The sequence below is a fragment of the Mirounga angustirostris genome, unplaced genomic scaffold, assembly GCF_029215605.1.
Source record: "Mirounga angustirostris isolate CCGP_5_RB_7025 unplaced genomic scaffold, mMirAng1.0.hap1 SCAF_17, whole genome shotgun sequence".
In the NCBI taxonomy this organism is placed as follows: Eukaryota; Metazoa; Chordata; class Mammalia; order Carnivora; family Phocidae; genus Mirounga; species Mirounga angustirostris.
In genome coordinates this window covers 32,920,189-32,944,923 of record NW_026991725.1, presented here as the reverse complement: position 1 = coordinate 32,944,923, position 24,735 = coordinate 32,920,189, and the positions used below count along the sequence as shown (strand labels likewise).

The 24,735-nt window shown below is 49.6% G+C and overlaps 1 protein-coding gene across 10 annotated transcripts; it reads right to left on the bottom strand.

Moving 5' to 3' along the window:
• Positions 1-3,604: 3,604 nt before the first annotated feature.
• On the bottom strand, positions 3,605-15,316 carry AXIN2 (axin 2). 10 transcript variants are annotated; one of them, XM_064583710.1, is made up of 9 exons: positions 14,667-15,316; positions 12,107-12,247; positions 11,471-11,976; positions 11,014-11,205; positions 10,493-10,726; positions 9,959-10,054; positions 8,593-8,760; positions 7,186-7,277; positions 3,605-5,150 (listed from the first exon to the last, which is right to left on the bottom strand). In XM_064583710.1, exons 1-8 carry the CDS (start codon positions 14,715-14,717, stop codon positions 7,226-7,228), a joined length of 1,440 nt encoding a protein of 479 aa, XP_064439780.1. In that variant the 5' UTR covers positions 14,718-15,316; the 3' UTR covers positions 3,605-5,150; positions 7,186-7,225. The 10 variants fall into 10 exon arrangements, with proteins under 10 accessions (XP_064439780.1, XP_064439779.1, XP_064439777.1 ...); XM_064583709.1 differs by lacking the exon at positions 7,186-7,277 and adding an exon at positions 14,012-14,234 and having other exon boundaries at positions 14,667-15,287; XM_064583707.1 differs by lacking the exon at positions 7,186-7,277 and adding an exon at positions 14,012-14,234 and having other exon boundaries at positions 12,107-12,694; positions 14,667-15,286.
• Positions 15,317-24,735: the final 9,419 nt, after the last annotated feature.

The following is a 24,735-nucleotide window of genomic DNA, read 5'->3' as shown; positions in this document are numbered from 1 at the left end:
CTGAAGACGATTTAGCTATGAATACTGAGTGAGTGGTTAGCTAGAAAGATTTCATTACAATGTGACCTATAATTGCAGAATTTGTAAACTATATAAATGTCCAACCATACGTCATTAGTTAAACAAATGCAGCCACACATTTAAGTTATGTTGTAGAGCAATGCAGAAGAATATTATTGATACGGAAATACGCCAATGACATGTTACTGAGTGAAAAATACAGATTACAAAATAATGTGCACCATGTGGTCCAATGCGTGTGTGTGTGTGTTTTAACCTGGAAGGATGCCGTAAAGTGTTAATAGTGATTATTTTCATTATAGGTGATACTAAAATTGCTATTGGCAATTTCTATTTTCTTTTTTTGCACCAATTCTATAAATATTGAGTGCCTACTAGGCGCCAAGCACCGTGTTGGCTGTTATATACATCGTGGTAAATAGAAGCATGTCTACTCCCTGCCTCATGGGTGAATAAGTGGGCAACGAAATCCTTATTGTCTAGTGACAAAGGAGAATGTGCTGTGAACAGGCAAAGGAACTTCTGTATAGGGAGGACCAGGTGAGGACATACGTGGACCCGATGGTCAGGGAGGACCTCTGACATTTAGGTCAAGACCTGAAGGCTGAAAGGCAGACAACCTCAAGAAGGGCTGAGGGAGGGGGTGTGTTCCCAGCAGAGGGAACAGCATATGCAAAGGCTCTGAGCAGCAGAGCAACGTTAGGGGAACTTAAAGGTTGGTGTGGATGAAGCACAGGGAATTTATGTTTTCAGAACTGGGCGTTATCTAGCGGGAGGACCCCCTTCCTGGGACAAGCCATAGAATACAGTAGAGGCTCACTCTCATTATGAGATTTTTAGAAAATCGGGTTGATGACGTGGAATAAGGATGCTAAGGAAGGTGTGGATCCCTCTTTGGAATCATCTACGTTATTTGGGGAGTTCCTGTACAACCAAATGATTTATTAAAGGTTAAAAAAAAAAAAAAAGACTACTATTTTTTACCAAAAAGAACAACAAGGAAAACCAACAACAAAAATCTAACCTAATTATTCTAATAGACTGGAGTATTTTCTTTGGGGTAATTGCCAATTTCCTTCTTTGACAGCACAATTTTGATCCCAACATATTTGGGGGCAGGGGGAGAGTAGAACAGGATCCTTTTCCCCCACATTTCAAGCCTCCCTACATGAACTGTCTGTCACCCTAGGTGAGAGTCCACACAGAATTCCCAAGTACTGTATAAAGTAATAGCTTTAATGAAAACTTAAAGATGCTCTGGGGCCAAGGCTCTGCTCTAGCTGAAAGCCCCCCATCAGGCAGCCTACCGGCCCATTTGCCCACCACCCTCTTGGTTTTGTACCAGGGGCAAGAGAAGTGGGATGCCAGAGCCCAGATGTTGCAGCAGGAATGGGGAGGGATGGAATTTCCAAATGAGGAGCTAATAATAACATAGGCGGTAAGGATGGAGCCGAAGTACCCGGAGACCCAGAGAGAGATCCTGAGCCTCCGCACCTCACTCGGCCGTCACAGCAGCGCTGGAAGTGAGCACATTTATTATCCCCACTATTAGTAGAGGCAGAAACCGTGCCCCGCCCCTCCGGTCTGCGCCCCACCTCTCTGATTAGCTGGTTAACAATTAATCTGAGAAATAAGGCCAGAGCACAAGGAAGCACCAGGGAATGAGCACTAAGTGGGTGATTCAGACTGGAAGCTGGAGTTCAGGAAGGGGAGGATCCAGGAGCACCTGAGCAAGTGCAACTCCTTTGGGAGAGGTGGGATTGATGCAGGTCCTGTCCGGTAGGTGGGGCTGGGGTGTGTGGCTGCTGGAGCTGGGGTGGGGGGGAGGGGGGGGCTGTCGGGGAAGGAGTGGGCAGAGGTTTCCTGAAGGGCTGCGTTGGGTAGTAAATGATTGGGGGGCAGGGAAGAAAGAGCAGACGGCCCAAACCACGTCTTAGCTTTTTCTTTTGAGTCACAGACCCCTTTAAGAATCTAATAAAACGGGGCGCCTGGGTGGCTCAGTCGTTAAGCGTCTGCCTTCGGCTCGGGTCATGGTCCTGGGGTCCTGGGGTCCTGGGATCGAGCCCCGCATCGGGCTCCCTGCTCAGCGGGAAGCCTGCTTCTCCCTCTCCCACTCCCCCTCCTTGTGTTCCCTCTCTCGCTGTGTCTCTCTCTGTCAAATAAATAAAAATCTTAAAAAAAAAAAAAAAGAATCTAATAAAACTAGCAACGCTTTCCTCAGAGAAAAGCACAGGTGATTCCACAAGGAGCCCATCTGGGGCCAGGTGAAGCGCGCCTGATTGTTAAAATGCGAGAGGCAGAGAAATGCGCCCTCTCAGAAGAGCTGCAAACGTGAGTGGTCCATCGCCGGCTGGCTCGCTTTCTCACAGATGCGCACGGTCCGCTAGACTTTGTCTGAGCCCCAGGCCTGTGTTTTATCCCATTATTTTCATGGGATGACTCAAAAGGCCTGAAGATTAAAAGCCCTAACGCCCCACCCACACCGCCCACACCAGGTTCAATCTCTTGGTCCTTTCGGGTTGGAAAGAACCTTACAATTCGGAAGTGGGTTCAGGATACCTCTGCTGTGAGCCCCCATTCCACCCGGGAGGGGCGGGTGCGGCAAGCTGCATCATTAGGACCAAGATCAAGGACTCTTGCAGCCCGGTGTCCCATTCCCTCGCGCCCTGGCCTGCCCCGCCAGCGGCCACCCCATGCCTCCTAACCCTGCCGCCCTGAGACTGGCCCCGTTCCCCCCGGCCCCTCACCCCACGCGGCCAGAGCCCGGGCCTTACTGTCCAACGGGGACAGAAAGCCAGCCAGATTTGCTGCAGACCCCACCGCAGAAAAACTCCGTACTTGAGAAGCCAAGTCCAACGGACCCCTTCTTTCTTAAAATGCGTTCCTTATAGGACTCGTTTAGGAAGCTAGGCCTGCTCTCCCAGATCGGAAACACAGCCCGACCTCTGAGCGCTCCGTGCACTGCGAGGTAACCCGAATTTGAGTGAACAACGGTCAGCCGACTTCCGTGGGCACACGAAGTAAAGTCCAGTGAACCATGCGGTTTTCTTGCTGAACCACCTTTTTTTTCCCCACCCCCTTTCCAGCCTGGACCCTCAATAATGCCAGCCCCTTGCTGAAAGCATCGGCTGAGGTCACTCACACAGCTACGGAGAGGCTGGCTGGTTAGCAGAGCTCAGGGTTCATCAGCTCCACTGGACATCCAAGACCCGCACGCCATTTTTCTGGACATTTCCTGGGACTAACCCACCTCTGCTCCTTATCTCCAGGACCTACCTGGCCAGATGAGACCTGCCTTCGAGGAAGAGGCTGCACTCAGGAGGCAGAGGAAAGGGGAAGGGCAGAGGAAGTTGTCTACAGCCCGCCCTTCTTGAGGACAAGAAGATCCTCAAGCCAGTCAGCCAGGTGACTTTGAAGAGAGTTTTTCAAAACCCCAGGGCAGGGCCTGGCTGGGCGAGAAGAGGTCAAGGTCAGCCAGAGATGGGCTCAGGCAAGGTGGGAAAGCGCAGGTGTTCACACACAAAAGGCCACCTCTGCCCTGCTCCCACCCCGGGGGGACCCAAAGACGAGGCGGACGTTTTGAAAAATATAAAATTTTAATAAAGGCTACATCTCTTAATTACAATAATTATTGTACCAAGTAATTTTCCTTAAATGAACTCTTTATAATGCACAATTTACAGTATAAGTAGAACAAAATGCCATGGCAAAAGTCATTGAGTACAAGACTTGTAGTAAAAAGGCATAAAATATATTTATACATAAACCCCTTTCAAAAAACAAGGGAAAGTTGGAGCCCTCAATATAGGGCGACACACGGAGCAGGACACCGTGCAGGTACAGGTACTGTACTGATTTCAAGTCAAGCACTAGAGATAGTGGATTAATACTCTTCTGTTGTACAATATATACAGACGTATAGTACAAGTAACAATGGCAAAAATAGAATGTACAGATTAACTTAACACGAAAACCCGAACGTCAAAACGGAGGTGTCTGGAGGAAAGGGTGCTGCTAGGTCTTCCCGCAACTGTCCGCTTCTTTGCAGGGCAAGGGGGGAGGGGTGGTGGCTTCCAGAATGGTGGTGGTCCAACGACTAATTAAAAAAAACCAACCAACCAACCAACCAACCGACCGACACTCCAAGGAACGGTTTCAATGCAAGCACGAGTTGAACTCCAAGGTTCTAGCGGGCCTCAGCCACTGGGCGCTGGGCCTTGGCGGGGAGTTAGGAGGAGTTACTGAGGAAATCTGGGGTCCCCCAAATGAGGCCCCCCCCTGCCCCACGATGGATCCCATCCCACATGATGACCCCAGATGGCAGTGATGTTGCAACATAAATTGCTCCTCAAGACCTTTATGACAAAATAGAGCAGCGTAGGAAAAAAAAATGCACCAATTTTCTGCGTGTGTCAATGGTAGGGCAGCATTTTTAAAAAGTCTGTCTTCACTTGGAGAAATGCAGGGCAAAGCGTAATAATTCCCCTTAAAGAAATCATTAATGCGCCCCTAGCTCAACTCCCAAGTTTGGACAGGACAATTAAAACTTCCCCTCTCCCCCTACCGTGTTTAAAGCAGCATATCCATAAACTGGGGCCGGGGGTGGGGAATCAGTTGTTCAATAAATAGCAGTAAGGATTCCTGTTCAGGTAAGCTATACACAGTTTCTCTTAGTTTATGGATTTCAGATCCCTAGGCGGTCATATATTATGTATGGCAGTCTCTCAAATACAGTCAGCATCTTCAATAGCCAAGAGTGGTCATGTTTTTAATAAATAGTTCAGGCTTTTCTTATCTCAGTACCCAGCTGGTGAATAGTGAAAACCAACCTCCCTGCCCTCCCCACCCTCCCCAAGTGGCCAGTGGCCAATTCTTCCCGAGATTTTTGTCTTCTTCATTGGTTTAGTTTTCCTTCAAAATGTCTCGTCGCGGTCCGTCACGGCCAAGGCCGGTGGCGCGGGCGGCGGCCCCGCACTTGCGCTGGGGGCCCGACCCCCAAGGCTCAGTCGATCCTCTCCACCTTCCCCAGAATCCTGCCTTCGTACATGGGGAGCACCGCCTCATCATCCCAGATCTCCTCAAACACGGCTCCACAGGCAAACTCGTCGCTTGCTTTTTTGAAGTAATACCTTAAAAGGAAAACCCAAAGAGCGTCTTGGTGAAAAGTGCGCTTTCTACTTTGCTAAGGAGAAAGGTGATGTCAGCACGGAGGATGGAGGGGTCCTGAAGGTTCCGCCGCACACATGTGCATGTGAACCTCTGGCCGCCTCTGATCTGCGCCGGCCGCCGGGGCGCGACGGGACGCCCTCCCACCTGCGGCCTTGGGCCCAGAATGCTGGGGCCCCCCCCAAACACACTCTGCGGAGGACAGCTGCCTGCTTCTTTCTCCCCTTATCGGGAGGGTGTGGGGGTTGGGAAGGGCAAGACACGCCTGGTCCATTTGCAGTAACAGTGGGGCGGTGGGGGGGCTCCTCCAAGAGGCCCAGCCACCCTGAACCTGTAGAAGTCTGTGGAAGGCTGACACCTCTCCTGTCCCTCCCACCCTGCAGCACCCACAGGCCCGCTCCTCCGGCCTCTCCCTGCCACAGCCATGGGACAGGCTGCTTTCCTCGGTGGCCCCGGCAGGAGGCTGGCCAGAGCCATCTTGCTTCCCAGGGTTGCAGACAGCCCTGGCCCCGGCTACTCTCCTCCCTCTTCTCCCCGTCCCCCCACCCCACTCCACTCCACCCCACCCCTCCAGGGTCAAACACTAAAGACCCTTCTATTATGCCCCTTGATTAAAGGTTCCTTTTATCCCACCCCAGACTTCTTTCTTCTAAGGCTGTTTAATTGTGTGGACGCAAATGACCGGCCTCTCTCAGGAGGGCCACATTCAGAAACAACTGCTGTCCTCCAGGCGGGCCCACTCCCTGGCCCCTTCCTTCGCCAGCCCCTTCCAGGGAGACCCCTCAGACGGATTAAACTCGCCCCTGCAAGCTGTCACCTTCAGCCAATAAAGGCCACTCATGGAGGGAGGGTCCTGGTCCTCTGGGGGGAGGGGGACAGCTCTCTAAAAAAATTTGTGTCTCAGGGTTACAGTTTTTTTTCTCTTTTCATTTAAAAGGAAAAAAAAAAAAAGAATTCCCCTCGGTTAGAGCTCAACTTCTTTCCTCTTTAATGAAAGCAAGCCAAATACTTTCATAGGAGATAAGGCTAAATAAAGTGAACCAGCTGGGTTTAGTCAAGGTTCCTTGTTGTTAGTGTTCCCAGCTGGGCCACAGCACCAGGGTGAACGGCACGGCCCGGACGGGGCAGCGGGGAGAACGCTTCCTATCCAGCGGGTCGGGGTACTTGGGGAGCCCGAGTGGGGGTGGGGAGGCGCATGGCACACAGGGGCCCCCGGACAGTGGCGGGGGAAGGCCCTCCTCCTGATACGAGGCTCCAGTTCTGACACCACCCTCGGTCGTGCCCCTCAGCCCCCCAGCTCCGACCCCTCGGCTCTACCAAGTCGGGCTTCCATGGCACCCCTGAGCAAACACGCAGAGACCTTCTTCAGGACCGTAACCTCTTCCAGAGAGGAGAGAGGCCACATCCCCTCGGCCCCGGCCCCCAGACTTCAAACGCACTGCGCTGCCCTCATCTTCTCCAAGAAACGGGCTTTTCCACTACAACATGCTTTATGTGGCAAACTGCGCTTTCTTCTGACATCTGGCACCAACAGCGTCTGGCACGTCTGGAGAGACTGTTCTCCTTTTGAACCCCTGCCATGTTGAGATTACTCAGTGCAGCCCAGGTCCCCCCCCACTCCGCGGCCCCATCCTCGCCGGGCTTTTTATTGGGGGGTGAGGGGGAGCGCGCGGGAGGACGGGGCACCACCCCCGCTGGGCGGGCCAGGCCTGGCACCCGGTGCCTCCCCGAGCCCGCTCCGGCCGGAGAGCAAGTACAGAGAGATAAGACGGCTGGGAAGGGTCTGGCCACAGCCTGATCCAATCAGTAAAGAATTTGAGAGTCAACCATTTGTGCAAGTCTTTGTGCATTAAAGGGGAGGCCGGGGCTTCAAAGCCAGGCTTATTAAGTGCGCCTTAGGACAAAAAATCAGAGCCAGATGTGGCCGGAGTGGCTGAGCGCGAAGCCCCCCCTGCAGCCTCCACTCGGCGCTCCAGAGCCCTTCTCCCTGAAGGTCACCTGCAGTTCCACTCAAAGTCCAGCCGAGTCAAAGCTGAGCTCAAAATGAATCCCTGGAGGGGCACACTTGTGTAATTAGTTTCACCTTGTGTCTGTTCAAGATAAAAAAAAGAAGAAGAAGAAGAAGAGGAAGAAGCAGTAGCATTAGGAGCCAGGCCTGCTCCCCAAACCCTTGGACACATTTTCAGAATCGTCTCTGCCCTGGTGTCAAATGGAAAGCTCTGAAGCCCAGCTCCACGCCCTGCTCCTCGGTCACTTACAGGTCCGAGCCCCCGAGCCCCAGCCTCTCCCTGCAGAGGGATCACTCTGGGCCCCCGGCCCAACCGGCTCCCAGGTGGAGTGGCTGGGAGAGCCGCAAGGGCCTGCTCCGGAAGGGACGGGGTCTCGGGGCCCCGGAGGCGGGCTCCAGGGGCCGGGGCCCACCTGGCTGGTCGCTCGTGCTATTAGGCTTCTCCCCTCCCATCTCGGGCTCGAGGTGGGGCGGGCTGGCACCTTCTGAGCACCGACTGCCGCTCCGTAAAGTGAGTGCGCCGCACCTCGCGTGCCCCTCCCTGGCCCTGCGCACCGCAACCCGAGATATGGCTGGAGCAGAGCCCACCTACTCCCTTGGGAGGAAGGCCATCGAGGAGGAGCAGCTAGGACTCTGGATAAACGCAGGTGGAGTCATCACCCTCCCACCCCACCCACGTTCAGGGGGAGGTGACCAAGGAACGGTCCCCGCTCTAGAATCCTCTCTGGGGCCCTAGAAGACCAGGCGGGTGTCTCCACCACGTAGAGAGGGAGGAGGGCTGGGGGCAGGGCGAGTGCCCGGCCCCGTCCACCCGGTGCCCACGCATGGGGCCGGCCCCCTCTCTGTTATGGACACAAGAGCATTTCTGCTTTACATGACCCATTCCACACCGCGAGGCAGCTCTTCAGGGAGAGAGGCTGAGGAAGGAGAATGCCGTCTCCATTTCCAGGCCATGGCCTCTGCCCTTCCCCAAGCCTTCAGTGTGGACAGTCTCTCCTAGGACCCAAGCCTCATCGGTCTGTCCGTCTGTCTCTCCCTGACACACACCGCTCTCTGCCTTTCAGGAAGGGCCTCAGTGAGATGGCCCAAGCCCAGCTGTCCTGGTCAAGCCCCCTTTCTCCTTCAGAGTCCCGTTCACCTGGGTAGAAAAAGCCCGTCCAGGTCCCCCCAGAGCCCTCCCAGCGGTCTCCCTGCTGCTGCTGTTATTTCTGTCAGTGGCGAGGGGAGAGAGGAAATGAGAAGGAACAGAAGCGCCAGGCAGCCCAATGGCCTCCCTGAGCGCCTCCTGAGCCCCCTCCCGACGGCCCCTCCGGGTCTGGCCAGGCCAGGGAAGCGACTCTGGCTCTCGGTTCTGAGCAAACAAAGTGCGGAGCAGCAAGAAGCCGCAGGGCTCTTACCTATAATTTCCCTTTTTGCTGAGCTGCTCTTTAAAGTGGCCCAGGGTCAAGCTCTGAGCCTTCAGCATCCTCCTGTATGGAATTTCTTCTCCACAGAAAAAGTACGTGACGACCAACTCGCTGGCCTGGAGTGCGTGGACCCCCGCCAGCTTCTTTGGCTCTTTGTGACTGAGAAGGAAGATGGAACGCAACAAGTTCAGCATTCGAAGGCAGCGAGCACACACCCCACACCCACACACACACCCCCCACCCCCCCCCACACACCCCACACCCCACCCACACACACAGGCTCTCCAACACGTCCTCCAGAGAGAAAGCGAGGCTGCAGCTATGAGCTCAAAGGGGGTCTGGGTGTGGGCCCCCCCCCCCCCCATGTCACAGAGGCAGCTACTCTGGAGGCCCACAGTCCAGGTCATCTGCATGGGGCACTGGGAAGGGATGATCTCCTTGGGGTTTACACACTGCTGTTGCTCCCCTCACTACCACCAAACGGGTCTCTTTCGGGATGGCACAAGTGGGGTGCTTGCCAAGGAAGAAGCGGGGAGAAGCTGCCAGAGAGCCGTGGGTTCACTCAGCCCCACGAGGGAATGCTGTAGAGACAAACCCAGAGCATCCCCTGGACGGCATGGATGCCAGAGCCCGCTGGGATGGTTAGCTCCGTCATTTCGACCTCCCTCATTTATTCTGAGTTTGCAGGCCTTTAAATATGGCTCATTGCTCAAGATGAATGAGCAAAGAAAGAAAACTTGAATTATTTAGACCATTTTAGACCCCTGTAGCCAATTTCTTTCTAAATGCATCATCCTGGAATTCAACGGAGCCAGGCTTCTCGGCCCACTTGGCAAGAGCGTAACCTTACGGAAAGAATCATGGCACCACTGGGCAAGACACGGTGCTCTCCCCAAGCCGAACAACAAAGACCGTCCTCGGTCTCTGCAGTGGTGAAGCACCTTCCTGCTCCATGCGACAACACGTTTCCAACTTGCTAGCTTGCAAGCTGAATGAGGGCAACGTTTCCATCCGGGGTTGGGGACCCCCTTTTATCCATCTGCTCACGGCTGCACGTCTCAGCTTTTGAGGAGTGCGTACCCGGGAACCCTGAGCCATCCGTCCCTTCAGGAAGCAACACCTATTGTCCAAGTCACAACGCATCTCCCGGCGCGGGCAGGGTTTCCAAGTTCCCGATTTATGGCCAAGATCCCGATTTATGGCAATAGCCGCGTTTACCGTTCCTAGTGGCTACTGTTCAAATCAAGGGGATTTTATATACTAGAAAAAGTTTTCAAGAATCCCAACGCCAGGGAGTCAATGCCCTGAAATATAAACCACGAGGGGGCTCTCAGCAATGTCAGGTAAAGACACTCACTCTTCGGAAGCCAGGCTGGGGTTGGAGAAGGGCGCGGCTCCCGTCTGACCAGTGGCCGAGTGGTTCCTGTCCCTCTGCTGACCTCCTGCACAGCATCTGAGGACACAGCGGGAGTGGGGGACGGAGAGTAAGGCAAGTGGGGAGCAGACGGAAAAGCCGAAGGCTCTGAGCCCTCACCGTAGACCCAACTTCCATCCACGGGGAATAGCCATCCTAAGCCCCCTGGGAGCCCGGGACGGGGCGATGCCAGCCCAGGCAAAGGGCCGAGGCCCTGGATCCTCCATCGGTCAGGGCCTCTTACATGCTCATCTACCCAGCCTTGCGCGATCGGGGCATTTGTAAGGAACAGACGGAAATTCACTCTCCTCCCGGGCCTGCCTTTCCTAATAAGCAGATCCCGGCTGGCTCTTCAGAACGAACAGAACTAAAAGGAACAATTTCTAGCAGGTGGGGAGGAGACGCGTACGTGGCCAGAAGCCATCCCTCCTCCCTGAGGAGCGCCCAGACCCTCACCTCCGCTCTGCAGCCACTCACCGCTGCTTTGGGGGCTTGGACACCTCAGCCAGCCGGCGGCAGGCCTCTTCCAGCTGCGCCAGTGTGTTGGGCGGGGTCAGGGGAGGCATCGCGGGGTCCTGGGTGAACGCGGGGGCTCGGGGGGCAGAGCGGGCGTGCCCGCTGCTGCCCCCCAGCAGGTGGTGCCGGCCAGCTCGCTCGGCCGGGGACGCACGGGCGGACTCCAAGGGGTAAGCCTTTTTTGTGCTTTGGGCACTGAGCAAGGAGTGAGAGAGAGAGCAGAAGAAAGAAACTGGGTTAGAAAAACTGGAAAATGTGACTTCAGTAGAAACTTCTCTATCCTGCCTTCAGAGAGAAGAGGAAAATAAAAAATGACCCTATCATCACATGGACAGGGGCGGTGCCGAAACAGGGCATTTTTGTGGTCCGCTCAGGCCAACGTTTGCTGTTAAGACGGCAGGAGCAAACGGTCCCATTTGTGTTCGGCCGACTGCAAGAACAGCCATCCCCACAAGACCTCCGTGGCGGCGGGTGTGGTTTACCTAGGGGGCTTGGGTTTGCTCTGCCGCTCGCTCTCCAGCATCCACTGCCAGACATCCTGCGACCTGTCTCCTTCCTCCCCGGGAAGCTGCAGGGCCCCGGCTCCGCCGGGGGCCCCTCCTTCCCTGGCGGGCAGGGCCAGGCCCGGCTCCACGCTTTTCCCACTTCGCTTGGGCAGGGCACTGCCTCTGTTGCTGTGGGGAACCAAGAACCACACCCAGCCCAGAGGCCCCGTTACAGCTCTGGGACGCCTCGAATCGGGACAGGTCGGCGAGTGGCGGGGTGACACGAAAGACCCATGCACCTGCTTCCCCTGCCCCGCCCCCCCCACCCTGTGCCTCCCTCCTGGAAGCTAGATGCCTGTGACCCCTGAACCCCGCTCCCCAACCTCGCACCCGCCCGGGGCTCTGGGTGGGAGAGAAAGCCCCGCGGGGACGCTCCGGTCCACCTGACACTCACCCAAACTGCTCGGCCGCGGGCTCCACAGCCTTGGGGTGGCTCCTGCACTTGGGGTAGCAGTAGTAGCCGGCGCCCCCGGGACAGAAGCAGCGCACCCTCTGTGCGGCCTCTGCCTCCATCTCCTCCCTGGTCTTGGGGAGGCCGTGGTGGTGGATGTAGTGGTGGTGGACGTGCTTCGTCGTCTGCTTGGTCACTAAGCCCCTGGCTCCGAGGAGGGGGCAACCGGCCTGTGGGGCTGCCACGGGGGGCAACTTGCCCCCAGGCGGGAGCAGGGGGTGGTACTGCTCCTGGTGGTGGTGGTGGTCGGGGGAGCGGGAGCGGGGGCTGTAGCGGCCCACGCCTGGAGACTGGCAGCCGGGGGTCTTGAGGACCCTGGACAGGTGGTCGTCCAGAATGGTCTGCGGGTCCTCCTCGTAGCTGCCGGAGGGCAGGAGGGAGAGGGGGTGCGGAGCGGGCCCCCCGTCCCTGGGGCTCAGCGCTAGCTCGGAGGCCTCCCTCTCTTCATCCTGGAGGGGCAGGCGGCAGGAGGGGCAGTGACCGGGTAAGCAGGAGGGGCCAGCCTGGGCCGCCAGGGGGTCAAGGGGAGGGGCGGCACGGGGACGCGGGCACCGGGGAAGGGACAGGGCGTGGCGCTACCTCTCGGATCTGCTGCAGGCGCTCCTCCAGGCTGTGGCGGCTCTCCAGCTCCAGCTTCAGCTTCTCCAGCCTGGAGATGAGCTCGGCCGCGAAGGTGGCGGGCTCCACGGGGGTCATCTCCTTGGGCAGGCGGTGGGTTCTCTACGGGGCACGGGGAGGGAAGCCACGAGGCACGTTCAGCGGGGCCAGCACGCGGCGCCCCCGCCGGAGCTTCCCGGGCCTGGTGGCCTCGGCCCCGGCCACAGCCGCACGGACGGACGGACAGACGGACGGACGGACGGGTGGGCGGCGGAGAGCGGCGGGCGCGGCGCCCGGGCTGCTCGGGAGCTTTATGCGCCGGCGCCGCGGCCTCATGGAGAGCCATGGTCCCCACCAGCGTTTGCCTTGGGCAGGAGCAGTTGGTCGCTCTCCGAGAGGCCCCGCTTGTTCTCTCTGTAGTACAACCAGCCCATCAGTAGCTACTCTGAAGTAGAGAATCTTCAAAGACTGTTGTCAAACATCAAAAAAAAAAAAAAAAGGCCCTCTGCGGTGGGGAGGGGAGAGGGACCAACTCAAGGAATAAAAAGTAGAGTCTAAACAGAAAGGGAGCTGGAAATTTGAAAAAAAAAATAAATAAGATTGGAAGGGAGGTGGGGGCAGGGGGAAGAAAAGGGGGAAAAAAAAAAGGAGTCACACGGCCGGATCAGAAGAAGTGGTAATTTATTTCGTGGCCGCACACTGCGCACCTTTGAGGTGGTGTTGTCTCAACACTGTCCTAGATCTCCCCGGCTCTCCGCGCCCCCCTCCCCGGCTCTTTGTACAGAAAATGAAGGAAGATGCTGCGGGCTAGCGGCAGAGCACCGCTGAGCTGGGCTGCCCGAAGCCGGTCTATCAAGGGAAAAGGGAACATCTCCAAATCAAGTACAGAATATAAAAAGGCATAGAGGGTGCTGCCAAAAGCAGCAAACAGAGGACTCCCACTGCCCGGCTCTCCGTCCTCTGCCGGTCCTCCCGCCACCCCCTCCCCCCGGTTGTCGGCCTGTTCCTTCCTCAATTTCCCTCTTGCTTTGCCCTTTCCTTCAGCATGGGTGGGGGCAGCACAAAGCCCACCCGCGAAGGCCCGCGTTCCCCCTGCAGCTGAGCTGGGCTCATGAGGGCGACCGGCAGCCAGTGAGCCTGGAACTGCGTGGGGGGCTGGGTAGAGAAAGCCCAAGCCCCCCCACCCCAGGAGCCGGCCGCTGTCATGCAGGCTAGCTCGGCTCAGCCCGGATCAAAGCGCTGCCTTATGGAGAAAGTCGATTTCCACACCCCAGGACAAAATCATCTAATTTACAAGCTTGGGCAGTAGAACTTTTATTCACACACATACTCCCCTGCACCCCCACAGTCCTGCCCAAAAACACCTGTATCCTCAATACTGCTGTATTTGCGGGGTAATATTATCGAGGAGGGGGATGCTGAAGGGCCCCAGGAAAGCATTGTAACATGCTAAATTTTCGGACCCAGTTAAGTCCTCCCTGGACTGTGTCAGGGGCTTTCAGAGGGGAGCTGCTCTAGCGAAAACAATCCAGTAATGCAACATGGGATTAGCAACTGGGTGTGTTAATTTTCTGAACGCAACATCACTGATGGGCCAACTGAATTCTCGGAAGCTGGCCAGAAGGATTCGTGAGCGGAGATGCCGCTCGAAGCTGGGCACTCTCCTCCCCTCCCCAAGGAACAGTGTTCTTGCAATCTTGGATCTCAGTGTATGGCAAGAAGCACAGCTCCTAAAACACAGACGAGGGGCCTCTGCTGAGTTTAGGGGGCCACATGCTGGCTGCCCTCCAGGACTTGGAAATGGAAGAAGAGATACCAGGAAAGGATCTTCACGCCAAGCTGGCCTCTCACGTCAATCACAGGGGGAAGTTGCTCATGAGATCCTACCTTCCAAAGGCTTCATTCATTCAGCATTCATTAGGTGCAGATTCAACAGAAGGTTCTAAAGCAAGTTCTGGGGTTGGGAACGGACAAGACGGGACAGCTGCCCTCCAGGGCTTTGGAAGTCAACAGGAGAAACGTCCTAGGGATGCAATTTCCCTTCTGCGGGAGGCAGAGATTCTTCTAGCCTCCTCATTCGCTGATTCAATCAACACGTTTTAGTAAGTACCTGTTAGGAGCCAGCCACTGTTCTAACCGCTGTGGACAGGGCATTTCACAGAACAGACAAAACTCCCTGCCCTCGGGGGGCCTCCATTCTAGTGGGAACCCATGGAAGGAAGCACGGTTTAACTCCCACCATTGCTTGGTTTCTGGAAGAGAACGGCTTTGGTTTCTTTTTTGAAAAGAATTTTCTTTTTTGAATTGAGAAAATGTAGAGGTTCAAGTCGGTCATCTTGAGCTTCACTCTGCTCAGCATCACACCTCAAGGAACCAGGTAACACCTCTTCCCTGGTTCCCCCCTCTCTTCCCTTTCCCCTAGAAGGCCCCAGGCACTACTTCTCCTCTTATCCTAGACCTTCCCCCCTCCACCTCCCATCCCTCTTCTGCAAGATTCAACATGGCCAAAAATATCTGCCTTCCCCCTCTGGACTATACTCACCGGGAAATGAGGTAGAGACACTTGGCCATTGGCCTTCACACTGCGATGCATTTCTCTCTGGAGCTGTTTCTTACTCCCCACACGATAAGGAGGGATTCCATCTCTAAGGGAAGGGAAAAGACAGAACCCACAGGCTCACGAGGATGCTTTCAGCACGTGGGCTAACTCACAAGCCCTCCTGAGATCCCACCGACGGACAGGGCCCTTGCATGCCTCCATGCACGTGTGTCCCCGTCCTGGGCCCCATGGCTATTCCCAAGGGGAAAGACCAATCCAAGATCAAACTGCCAAACCCTCTGCTCATCAATCATCTCTGTCAACTTGGCTCCCTCTCAGATGCAGGATCGACAGCTCGGAAAGAGCTTGGTAAGCTCCTCCTTCAAGCTCTGCCTTGGAAATGGTTACACTCTAGCCAGCCCAGTCAAAGTGAAGGTTCCCCATTTTATCTTACAAGTAGCCCAAGCAGGAGAACCTGAGACCCCTTTGGGCCTCCTCACAGTCGGCTGTACTGCCCCAGATCAGGACCCCAGGGCCTTCTGGAGCACACACCGGGGCAAAATACTGCAGGAAGAGGGACCAGGCCCGCAGACAGCCGAGCCAGGCATTAATGAAGGGGTGCGCCATTCTCCAACAGTCAAGCCCCCAACTGTTTCCAAATGTCTTCCTCTTGTAAATCAGCCACAAGAATATCTTTGGGCTCCTTCCTTCCCTCAGCTCCAAACCCTGCCACCCCCCAAACTAAGGAATTCCCAAGGACACATGACCAATGTGGGCATAAAGAGAAAGCCCCTACTACGTGGCACTCCGGGCAATTTCAGATATTTGAGTACCTACTATGTGAGACCTTGTTCCAGGTGCCGGGCGAGACAGCAGTGAAGGAAGGGGATAAAAATGCAGACGACTGCCCTCATAAAGCTTATATTCTTTTTTTAAAAAATTTTTTTATTCTTATGTTAATCCCCATACATTACATCATTAGTTTTAGATGAAGTGTTCCATGATTCATTGTTTGTGCATAACACCCAGTGCTCCATGCAGAATGTGCCCTCCTCAATACCCACCACCAGGCTAACCCATCCTCCCACCCCCCTCCCCTCTAGAACCCTCAGTTTGTTTTTCAGAGTCCATCGTCTCTTATGGTTCATCTCCCCCTCCGATTTCCCCTGCTTCATTCTTCCCCTCCTGCTACCTTCTTTTTTTTTTCTCTTAACATATATTGCATTATTTGTTTCAGAGGTACAGATCTGAGATTCAACAGTCTTGCACAATTCACAGCGCTTACTAGAGCACATACCCTCCCCAGTGTCTATCACCCAGTCACCCCATCCCTCCCACCCACCCTCCACTCCAGCAACACTCAGTTTGTTTCCTGCGATTAAGAATTCCTCATATCAGTGAGATCATATGATACATGTCTTTCTCTGTTTGACTTATTTCACTCAGCATAATCCCCTCCAGTTCCATCCACGTCGTTGCAAATGGCAAGATCTCATTCCTTTTGATGGCTGCATAATATTCCATTGTATATATATACCACATCTTCTTTATCCATTCATCTGTCGATGGACATCTTGGCTCTTTCCACAGTTTGGCTATTGTGGACATTGCTGCTATAAATATTGGGGTGCATGTACCCCTTCAGATCCCTACTTTTGTATCTTTGAGGTAAATACCCAATAGTGCAATTGCTGGATCATATGGTAGCTCTATTTTCAACTTTTTGAGGAACCTCCATACAGTTTTCCAGAGTGGCTGCACCAGCTTGCATTCCCACCAACAGTGTAGGAGGGTTCCCCTTTCTCCGCATCCCCGCCAACATCTGTCGTTTCCTGACTTGTTAATTTTAGCCATTCTGACTGGTGTGAGGTGGTATCTCATTGAGGTTTTGATTTGGATTTCCCTGATGCTGAGCGCTATTGAGCACTTTTTCATGTGTCTGTTGGCCATTTGGATGTCTTCTTTGGAAAAATGTCTGTTCATGGCAGAGCATTTAATTTGACAGTGCTATCTACAGAACAAGCTTCAACCTAGCAAATTATACAGAGCAGAGGTCATACTAATGGACTAATTAAAATTGGTAAAAGTTGGGAGACTGGGAAGATATTAGAGTTATTGGTGATACCATCACTATTATTCTTTTAGTACAGTGAGGAAGAGTAGAAAGGAATTTAAGGTAGAAACAGAAGACCCTATACCCACTAGGAATTTGTAGGTCTGTTCTTGAACAGAAAATTATCTTCATCTTGTCCGGTAACAGCAGACAATATAAATAGGGTATTATGGAGATTCTCAGAGGTATGTCTGTACTGTATCTCTAATTTAGATTGTTGGATTCCTTTCTTGTTTTTTAAGGGACAGTGACTTTTCTAGTACCTGAGTTTTTCATAGATGCAGCATCTCCCCCAGGACAGTTCTTTATCTGTCATATGAGTGAAGGTTGGACTTTAAGTTGTTTAATTTAAAGGGACATGTGGACCTCCCCTCCCCTTTTCATTGTTTCAGAGTTCTTTGATAATATTCTGTTGTAATTCACCTAAATAATCTGTTTGCCAGTCTGGTTATTTTTGGTTTTAATCTGTTAAAGGGGTGAAAAGACCTTGTGGTGGTCTGACTCTAGGTCTGTATCAAAATATTTCCTAAAATTTTTAAAATCTTCTAATTATGAATGATTTTGCTTGCAATTTTAGATTTTGGTCCAATCTACTTTGGTAAGAAAGGCTTCTGGGATGGCCAGAAGCACTTTTCTGTGTCTTTAGCTTTCTTTAAACTTTCTTCTGATTTGGGATATCTGATCTGCATTAGGATCCTGCCTTGTTTTTTTGAATCATCTTTGACATTCTGTTGGGGAAATTAGTAGTCTGTATAAGCTTATGAAGTTCTGGAAGGCCTGGGAGTATAAGTGTCTAAAAGTATTCTAAATTCCTCAGAGAACCTTTGGTTCTTAGTGGGTTTGGGGATTCCCTCAGGTAGTAAAGTTTAAAAACAACAGCCTGACCTTCTTTTGAAGAGTGATAAATCCTTAATGGAAATTGCATGATTGTCTGTTCCTCACTATGTGGGTGCTCAGCAACAAGGGAGGAGATAGGACCATTATATTTAAGGGAGGAAGATATTACGGAAACCCATGATGATAAACTGAGAAAAGTATGAGGTCCTCATCTGAAGAATCAGAACATTGGGATTCTATAACACTGGGTAAAGGCTAAGCTTTCACGGCAGGAAGTTAGGCACTGAGAATAAGCTGCCTTTTTAGCTTTTGCCGGGGAATCATTCAAGGAAGTTCGTTATGAGCTATTGAGGCATTTAGATGTCTTGGTGTACCGGTTTAGATGGTAGACTATTGTCTTGGGGGTTTTGCCTCCTTTGGTTCTAAAGTATTGCAGAAGTATAAGTCATTACTGAAATTATGATTTCCCCAGAGTGGCTACTGCAATTATAAACTATCCATGGTGTAATTATACCATATTATTAGAAATGTGTATGAACTTGGACTATAATGAATATACATATACTTGGTTCTTTGAATTGACAGCCCCTACAACAAATATCAAAAAGGAGATTCCTTTACTATGTGGTAGACAAATGTATACACAGAGTAGCTAGGCAGTTGAGAGGGAGGCAGTAGTCCAGTGCCTTGAATCTGGCCCAAACCATGAGTTTTCTGAGGAATCTCTTAAACAAGACACAGGTGGACTAACAACAGACATACACAGAATGGATCTTCTCTCTGTGTCACTCAAGAAAGAGATCAAATTTCCTCTCCATCTCCAGGAGAAACCAGATGGCTCTGAGCCAGAATAAACAGAAACTTGTGGGACAGAACGGAACAAACTCAAAGCTGAAATCAGCTGAATCACTATCAGAAGGTGCCAAAACCCTGCTTAAATCCAGGGCTCAGTAGGTTCTTAAGTGTCGGTGGTCTGTCAGCTTCACTGGTAGCTCAATCATATGATCTCTGTGAGACCTCCAAACTGTTAAAGAAAGCAATAACGACTCTTAGAGACCAAAGACTGAGCACTAAGTGAAAAAGCTTTATTGCCAAGCATGGAACCTGATCCAGCCAAGAGTTTGAGGAGGCTCTCAAGGATGAAGTTCAGGGCAGGAGAAATGGGGTTGGTAGGTTTTTTTAAAGCCAGAAGACCATGAATTATCTTTACTTCATATTAGAAGAGCCAAATCTTTTAGTGTTACTACTGATTGGCTGGTGATATCTGCGTTTATTGGTTGGTAAGCACTGGACTGGCCGGAGATAGTCTGTAGCATATGTGTGGTACAGAATTATGTCTAGCTGCCTCTGTTTTGTACATAATATGTGTGAGGAATATGTCACCCATCTGCTTCACTGGCATCAGCAGGCCGGGTAGCCAGGTCAGGGTTTATCAAGAGTTAAGTAGTTTATTGGATATGAGGGGATGGGTTTTAGGAGGGAGGTCTGGGTATGGTTCTATAGCTATATACTTTGAAATGTGGTCTAGTACAGAAAAATACCAGCTTTAATGGGTCTTAATCTGTTCTTAACTTATGTAATAGTGTTCTAATTGTTGATGTACAATAAACCACCCCAAAACTTAGTGACGTAAAACGACATTTATTTTATTTGAGAAACTGCAATTTATACAGGGAGCGACAGGCTCAGTTTGTTTCTCTTTCACTCAGCATCAGCTGGGGTGGCTCAAAGGCTGGGACCTATGTTATCTGAAGATTCACTAATATTCACTTGTGGCTCAGCTGGCTGTCAGCTGGGACCTCAGCTGGAACTCTCACTGAAATTCCTACAAGTGGTCTCTCTATGTGGCCTCGCTCAGTTCCAGGGTGAGTACTCAGAGAACCAAATCACTTCCAAATATCATACATTGGGGTTAGGTTTCAACATACGAATTTTGGAAGGACACAAATACTCAGTCCATAGCATACTTACTTTCCAACTATATCAAAATTATATACCTTAATTTCCATAAAAGAACTCTTTACTAAAAATAAAACATTATCTGAGATTTTCCAAATGTGGGAATAAAGGTTTTTGAACTACAAATAGTGAAACATTTTTTACAGCTTTTTACTTCATTTTTTTACAGATCTTATTACAGGGCCCGTCACATTTTAGTTGCTACAATAGATGCTCTTGAGGATACAAAAACCTAATAACCCTTTGAAACAAAAAACTCCTAAAAATTCTGCCCTTGCAGGATAAGTGATAAAATAAGTGATATTCAGATCATTATGTAAAAGTGCTATGTGTCTGAATTTTCCTAGTGGCCCAGAGAGCTTTCAGAGAATGAGTTTCTCAGGTTTTGTCCAGATATGGTGGATTTTATGCGTAGGTCTCAGTGGACAACTTCCTTTTTAGAGTGACTCTACATAGCAGAAAATGTACATTAGCTCTAATCTAGAGTTTTTTTTAAGGGAATGCAGGTATGTCTTTCATGTGATAATTAAGGTCTTAATCTGTTACTCCTAAATGGTTTTTTTTCTGTTTAATTAAATCTAGATACAGATTTTGTCTATTTCAAAGATAAAATTTTGTCTATTTTTTGTGACAAAGAGCCAGGTGCCCCAAGCCTAGCTCTTTAAAAAAAAAAAAACAAAAGATGAGGGAGGTCTGGGTGCCTCAGTTGGTTAAGCGTCTGCCTTCGGCTCAGGTCATGATCCCAGGGTCCTGGGATGGAGTCCACGTCGGGCTCCCTGCTCAGTGGGGAGTCTGCTTCTCCCTTTGCCTGCCGCTCCCCCTGCTTGTGCTCTCTCCCTCTGACAAATAAAAAAAATCTTTAAAAAAGCCCAACAAGATGAATGTGAAAAAATATTAGGTAAAACTTCCAACTGTACTAGAAAAATATAAGTGTATAAGATCCTTTGTTATTATTTTAATGAGTTTTTTTCAAGATTTTATTTATTCATTTGAGACACAGAGATAGAGAGCATGAGCAGGGAGAGAGGCAGAGGGAGAAGAGAAGCAGGCTCCCCGCTGAGCCAGGAGCCAGACATGGGGCTCAATCCCAGGACCCTGGGATCATGACCTGAGCCAAAGGCAGACGCTTAACCATCTGAGCCACCCAGGCGCCCCTTTAATGAGATTCTTTTTTTTTTTTTTTTTTTAAGATTTTTATTTATTTATTTGACAGAGAGAGAGATAGCGAGAGCAGGAACACAAGCAGGGGGAGTGGGAGAGGGAGAAGCAGGCTTCCTGCCGAGCAGGGAGCCCAATGTGGGATTCGATCCCAGGACCCTGGGATCATGACCTGAGCAGAAGGCAGACGCTTAACGACTGAGCCACCCAGGCGCCCTTTAATGAGATTCTTAACCTAGAATTATCTGGAAGAGAATATGGATGACTTTCTAAATTTCCATAAACCATTTAAAGTGTGTGTGTGTGTGTGTGTGTATAAGTACATAGTTTTCATCAGATTTTCATAGTAGCCCTTTACCACCACCATTTCATCCTCCAAAAGTTAAGAACCGATACTTTCTGTGGTTCTCATAGTGTGGTGTAGAGACCAACAGCATCGCACACCTGCGAACTTAGTCCTGGGACCCTACTCCAGAATAACTGAATTAGAAACTCTAAAGGTGCACCTGTGCCCACCCCATCTATTTGAATAAGCACTCCAGGTGATGTGATGCATGCTACAATCTGAGAACCATAACTTTAAGGTGATAGAGTAGATATACTCAAATACTACAGTAGATCCCTTTGTCCCATTACTGTGTCAGGTGCAGTCTGGAAGCATATAATCCTGTGCCTGAGCTATCATCATAGGCCTAACACTATTTCACAATGCCTGCATGATTCACCTGACTTCATCTCATCATGTAGGCATTTTATCACACTATCTCAAGAAGAAGGGTGAGTATAGTATAATAAGATATTTTGGGAGAGAACACATCCACATAACCTTTATTACAGTTTATTATAATTGTTCTATTTCATTTTTAGTTATTGTTAATTTCTTACGGTGTGTAATTGATAAACTTTATCATAGATATGTGTGTATAAGAAAAAATCTTGTATGTACAGGGTTGGGGGCTGTCTACCATTTCAGGCATCCACTGGGGGTCTTGGAAATGTATCCCCTGTGGATAAATATGGACTATTGTAGTTTTATGTATGTTGGCCTATAATCTGTACTAAGCTACACTAATGTTAATTTGCTGATCTGTTACAGAATAGAGATACCTGTTGAATACAGAATTCTGTATTATAAGCATGTTCATATGTTCTTGTCTGCATAGCAGTTTTTTGAACACAAATATTTTTGTTGAGATTTAAGATTAGAACTAACATTTGAAAACATCTTGATAAGATGTTAATGACTTTTGGTTGAAGCACATTTTGGTCTGTGACAGTACTTTGGTAAGCATTGTGGATTACCTTTATCTTAAGACTTTTTTTTTTTAAGATTTTATTTATTTAGAGCAAGCGAGAGAGAGAGAGAGAGAGAGAGCGCGCGCATGCATATGAGCGGCGGCGGGGGGGAGAGGGGCAAGGGAGAAGCAGACTCTCCTCTGAGCAGGGAGCCTGATGCGGGGCTCCATCTCAGGTCCCTGGGACCATGGCCTGAGCTGAAGGCAGACGCTTAACTGACTGAGCCACCCCAGGCACCCCCATCTTAAGACATTTTTGGTTGCAAGTAACAAGAAGAGAACCCATTCAGACTAAAGTAAAAAGAGACATTATTGGAAGGATATAGTTTTGGCACCCAGATGGGAAAGTCCTGCCTGACTTTAGATGAGACGGGATCCAGGAAATGGAAAGCCTCAGGAACCGACACAGCTAATCCCAGTGGCCTACTAGGGCCATTTAGTACTCTGTCTCTTCGTGCTTCCTAATTTTAGTAGCTCTGACTCCTAGTGCTAGTTTCAGAGGAGAGTGGATCTGACTGGCTCATTGTGTCTAGTGGCTGCTCATCCAGTCAGCTGTGGTCAGTGGGTCAGGATCACACTACAAATTACAGCCATGGATACCTCTATGGTTTATGCTGTAGCTGTAGATTACACTTTATTGAGGGTAGAATTTTGATATCCTGTTAAGGTTAAAGTAGGGCTACCTGACTTGCCTTTTAGTCAGTAGTGAGTAGCTTTCTTTTTCCTTATAGTAACTGTCTTTAAAAAATAAGGCATTACAAATTATTTAGTGAATGTTGTAGTTATATCGTAGATATGAGGTTGCTTAGTAGAATCCTCCCATTATAATCTTGGCTTATTTTTGCATGTGTTTGAATAGGGCATGGGAACATGTCTTCACCTTATAATCAAACCATGTAAACATGAGATTGTATATGTTTAGTTTATGCTTTTTCCTTTTTACATACATTTATTTATAAATCTATAAAAATTTGTATATTACATAAGGTTTATAAAAAAGATATTGGTAGGTTTCAGATGCTTTATTTTACATATATACTAGCTGAGTGTTTGAGGGGGCATTGTATATAAACAAGTATCAGTAGATTTTTGGCAGTTTCATTGTCAGTAATTTTTCTTCTGCCACTGTTGGTAAGGATTTGGCATTATGCCTTTCATTTAAATTCTACAAAGTTAAACATCATTTGAATAGAACTTGGAGAGGCAGTATGGCAATATGCCATTATAGAAAGAATCTAGGAAATGTGATGCATTAGTCCTTTGCACTGGAAATTTTACTGGGAAATACTTAAACTTTTGGCTTGCAGTGGAATAAGAGGGAGGAACGGTGGAAAAAGGAAGCCTTTTGTTTACTGTAAAACAATGCAGTGAATTAGCCATAGTGATGTTAGAACAGGAGTCTAAACATGACACATCTAGGCAGATTCCATTGGAATGGGAAGTTATGTTGTGACTCAATCCTGAGCCCTCCTGTGGCACTTCAGAATTTGTTAAGACTTCAGTATTTGTGGTAGTTATTGAAGGCATACTTTGCACAATTTTCTAGGCTCTGGGGATGTAGTGGAGATCAAAATTAAGTTCTTGACCTCATGGAATTTAATGTTCTAGTGGGGAAGTAGAGGGTTAATTGGCTTAACTGTTTATATTTGAAAAATGTGGGTCTTTATGGATGTTTAAAACTGGTAATTCCCAGGGCTTCTTGGAGAAATGAGTGATTCTAGGAGAAGGGCAGGGAACACAGGATGAGCCTGGAGCATTTTCTAGTGTCAGAAAGTATGCAATTGTACCCCCGTCCCCACAATTATGTGTGTATGTCAAAGGAACACAGGAACCAACTGAAAACTACCAGTGGCCAAAGCTGGAATAGTTTGAGCAACAGAGTAAAGTAATACTGGGTTATAACCCAAAGTATAAAATAAATATTTATGAGTCCATACTGGTATAAATAAATGATTGAATAAATAGATAAATGGAGGAGGATAGACAACTCTCCCATGCAAATTCCAAATAATTTATGTGGACATTCCACAGTTAAGGAGGGGAAAAATAACTCCCTGGTTTTTAAGTGTGGGCTGCACATAGTGATTTCCTTCCAAAGAGTACAGTATGGAAAGGAGGATAAAAGAGTACCTCTAGAGTCGAGAAACCCTACAAACACTACTTCAGCCAGGTCAAGGTTAATATCAATAGTGATAAGTCATCCTTGACATGATATCATGAGAATGGCACCTTTACTGTGGACTTCCTCCCAACAGCTCATAAACCCAGAATAATCATGAGAAATCAGACAGATTGACTTGAGAGGCATTCTATGAAATACCTGACCAGTATTCTCTAAACTATCAAGGCCATGAATTATAAGTCTAAGAAACAATAACAAAGTCTGAGAAACTGTCATAGCCAAGGGGAGCCTAAGGAGACATGATGACTAAATGTAATATGGCTTCCTCAGTGGGATCTTGGAACAGAGTAAAGCCCTTATGTGAAAATTAAGGAAATCTGAATAAAATATGAACTTTAGTTAATAATAATTTATATTGGTTCATTAAATTATGACAAATGTACCATACTAATATAAGATGTTATGAGTAATAGGGTAAATGGTTGTGGGGTATATGGGAACACTATACTATCTTTGTAACTTTCCTGTAAATTGAAAATTATTCTAATATAAGTTTATTAAATTTAGTAATTCCCTATCAACCCAGGA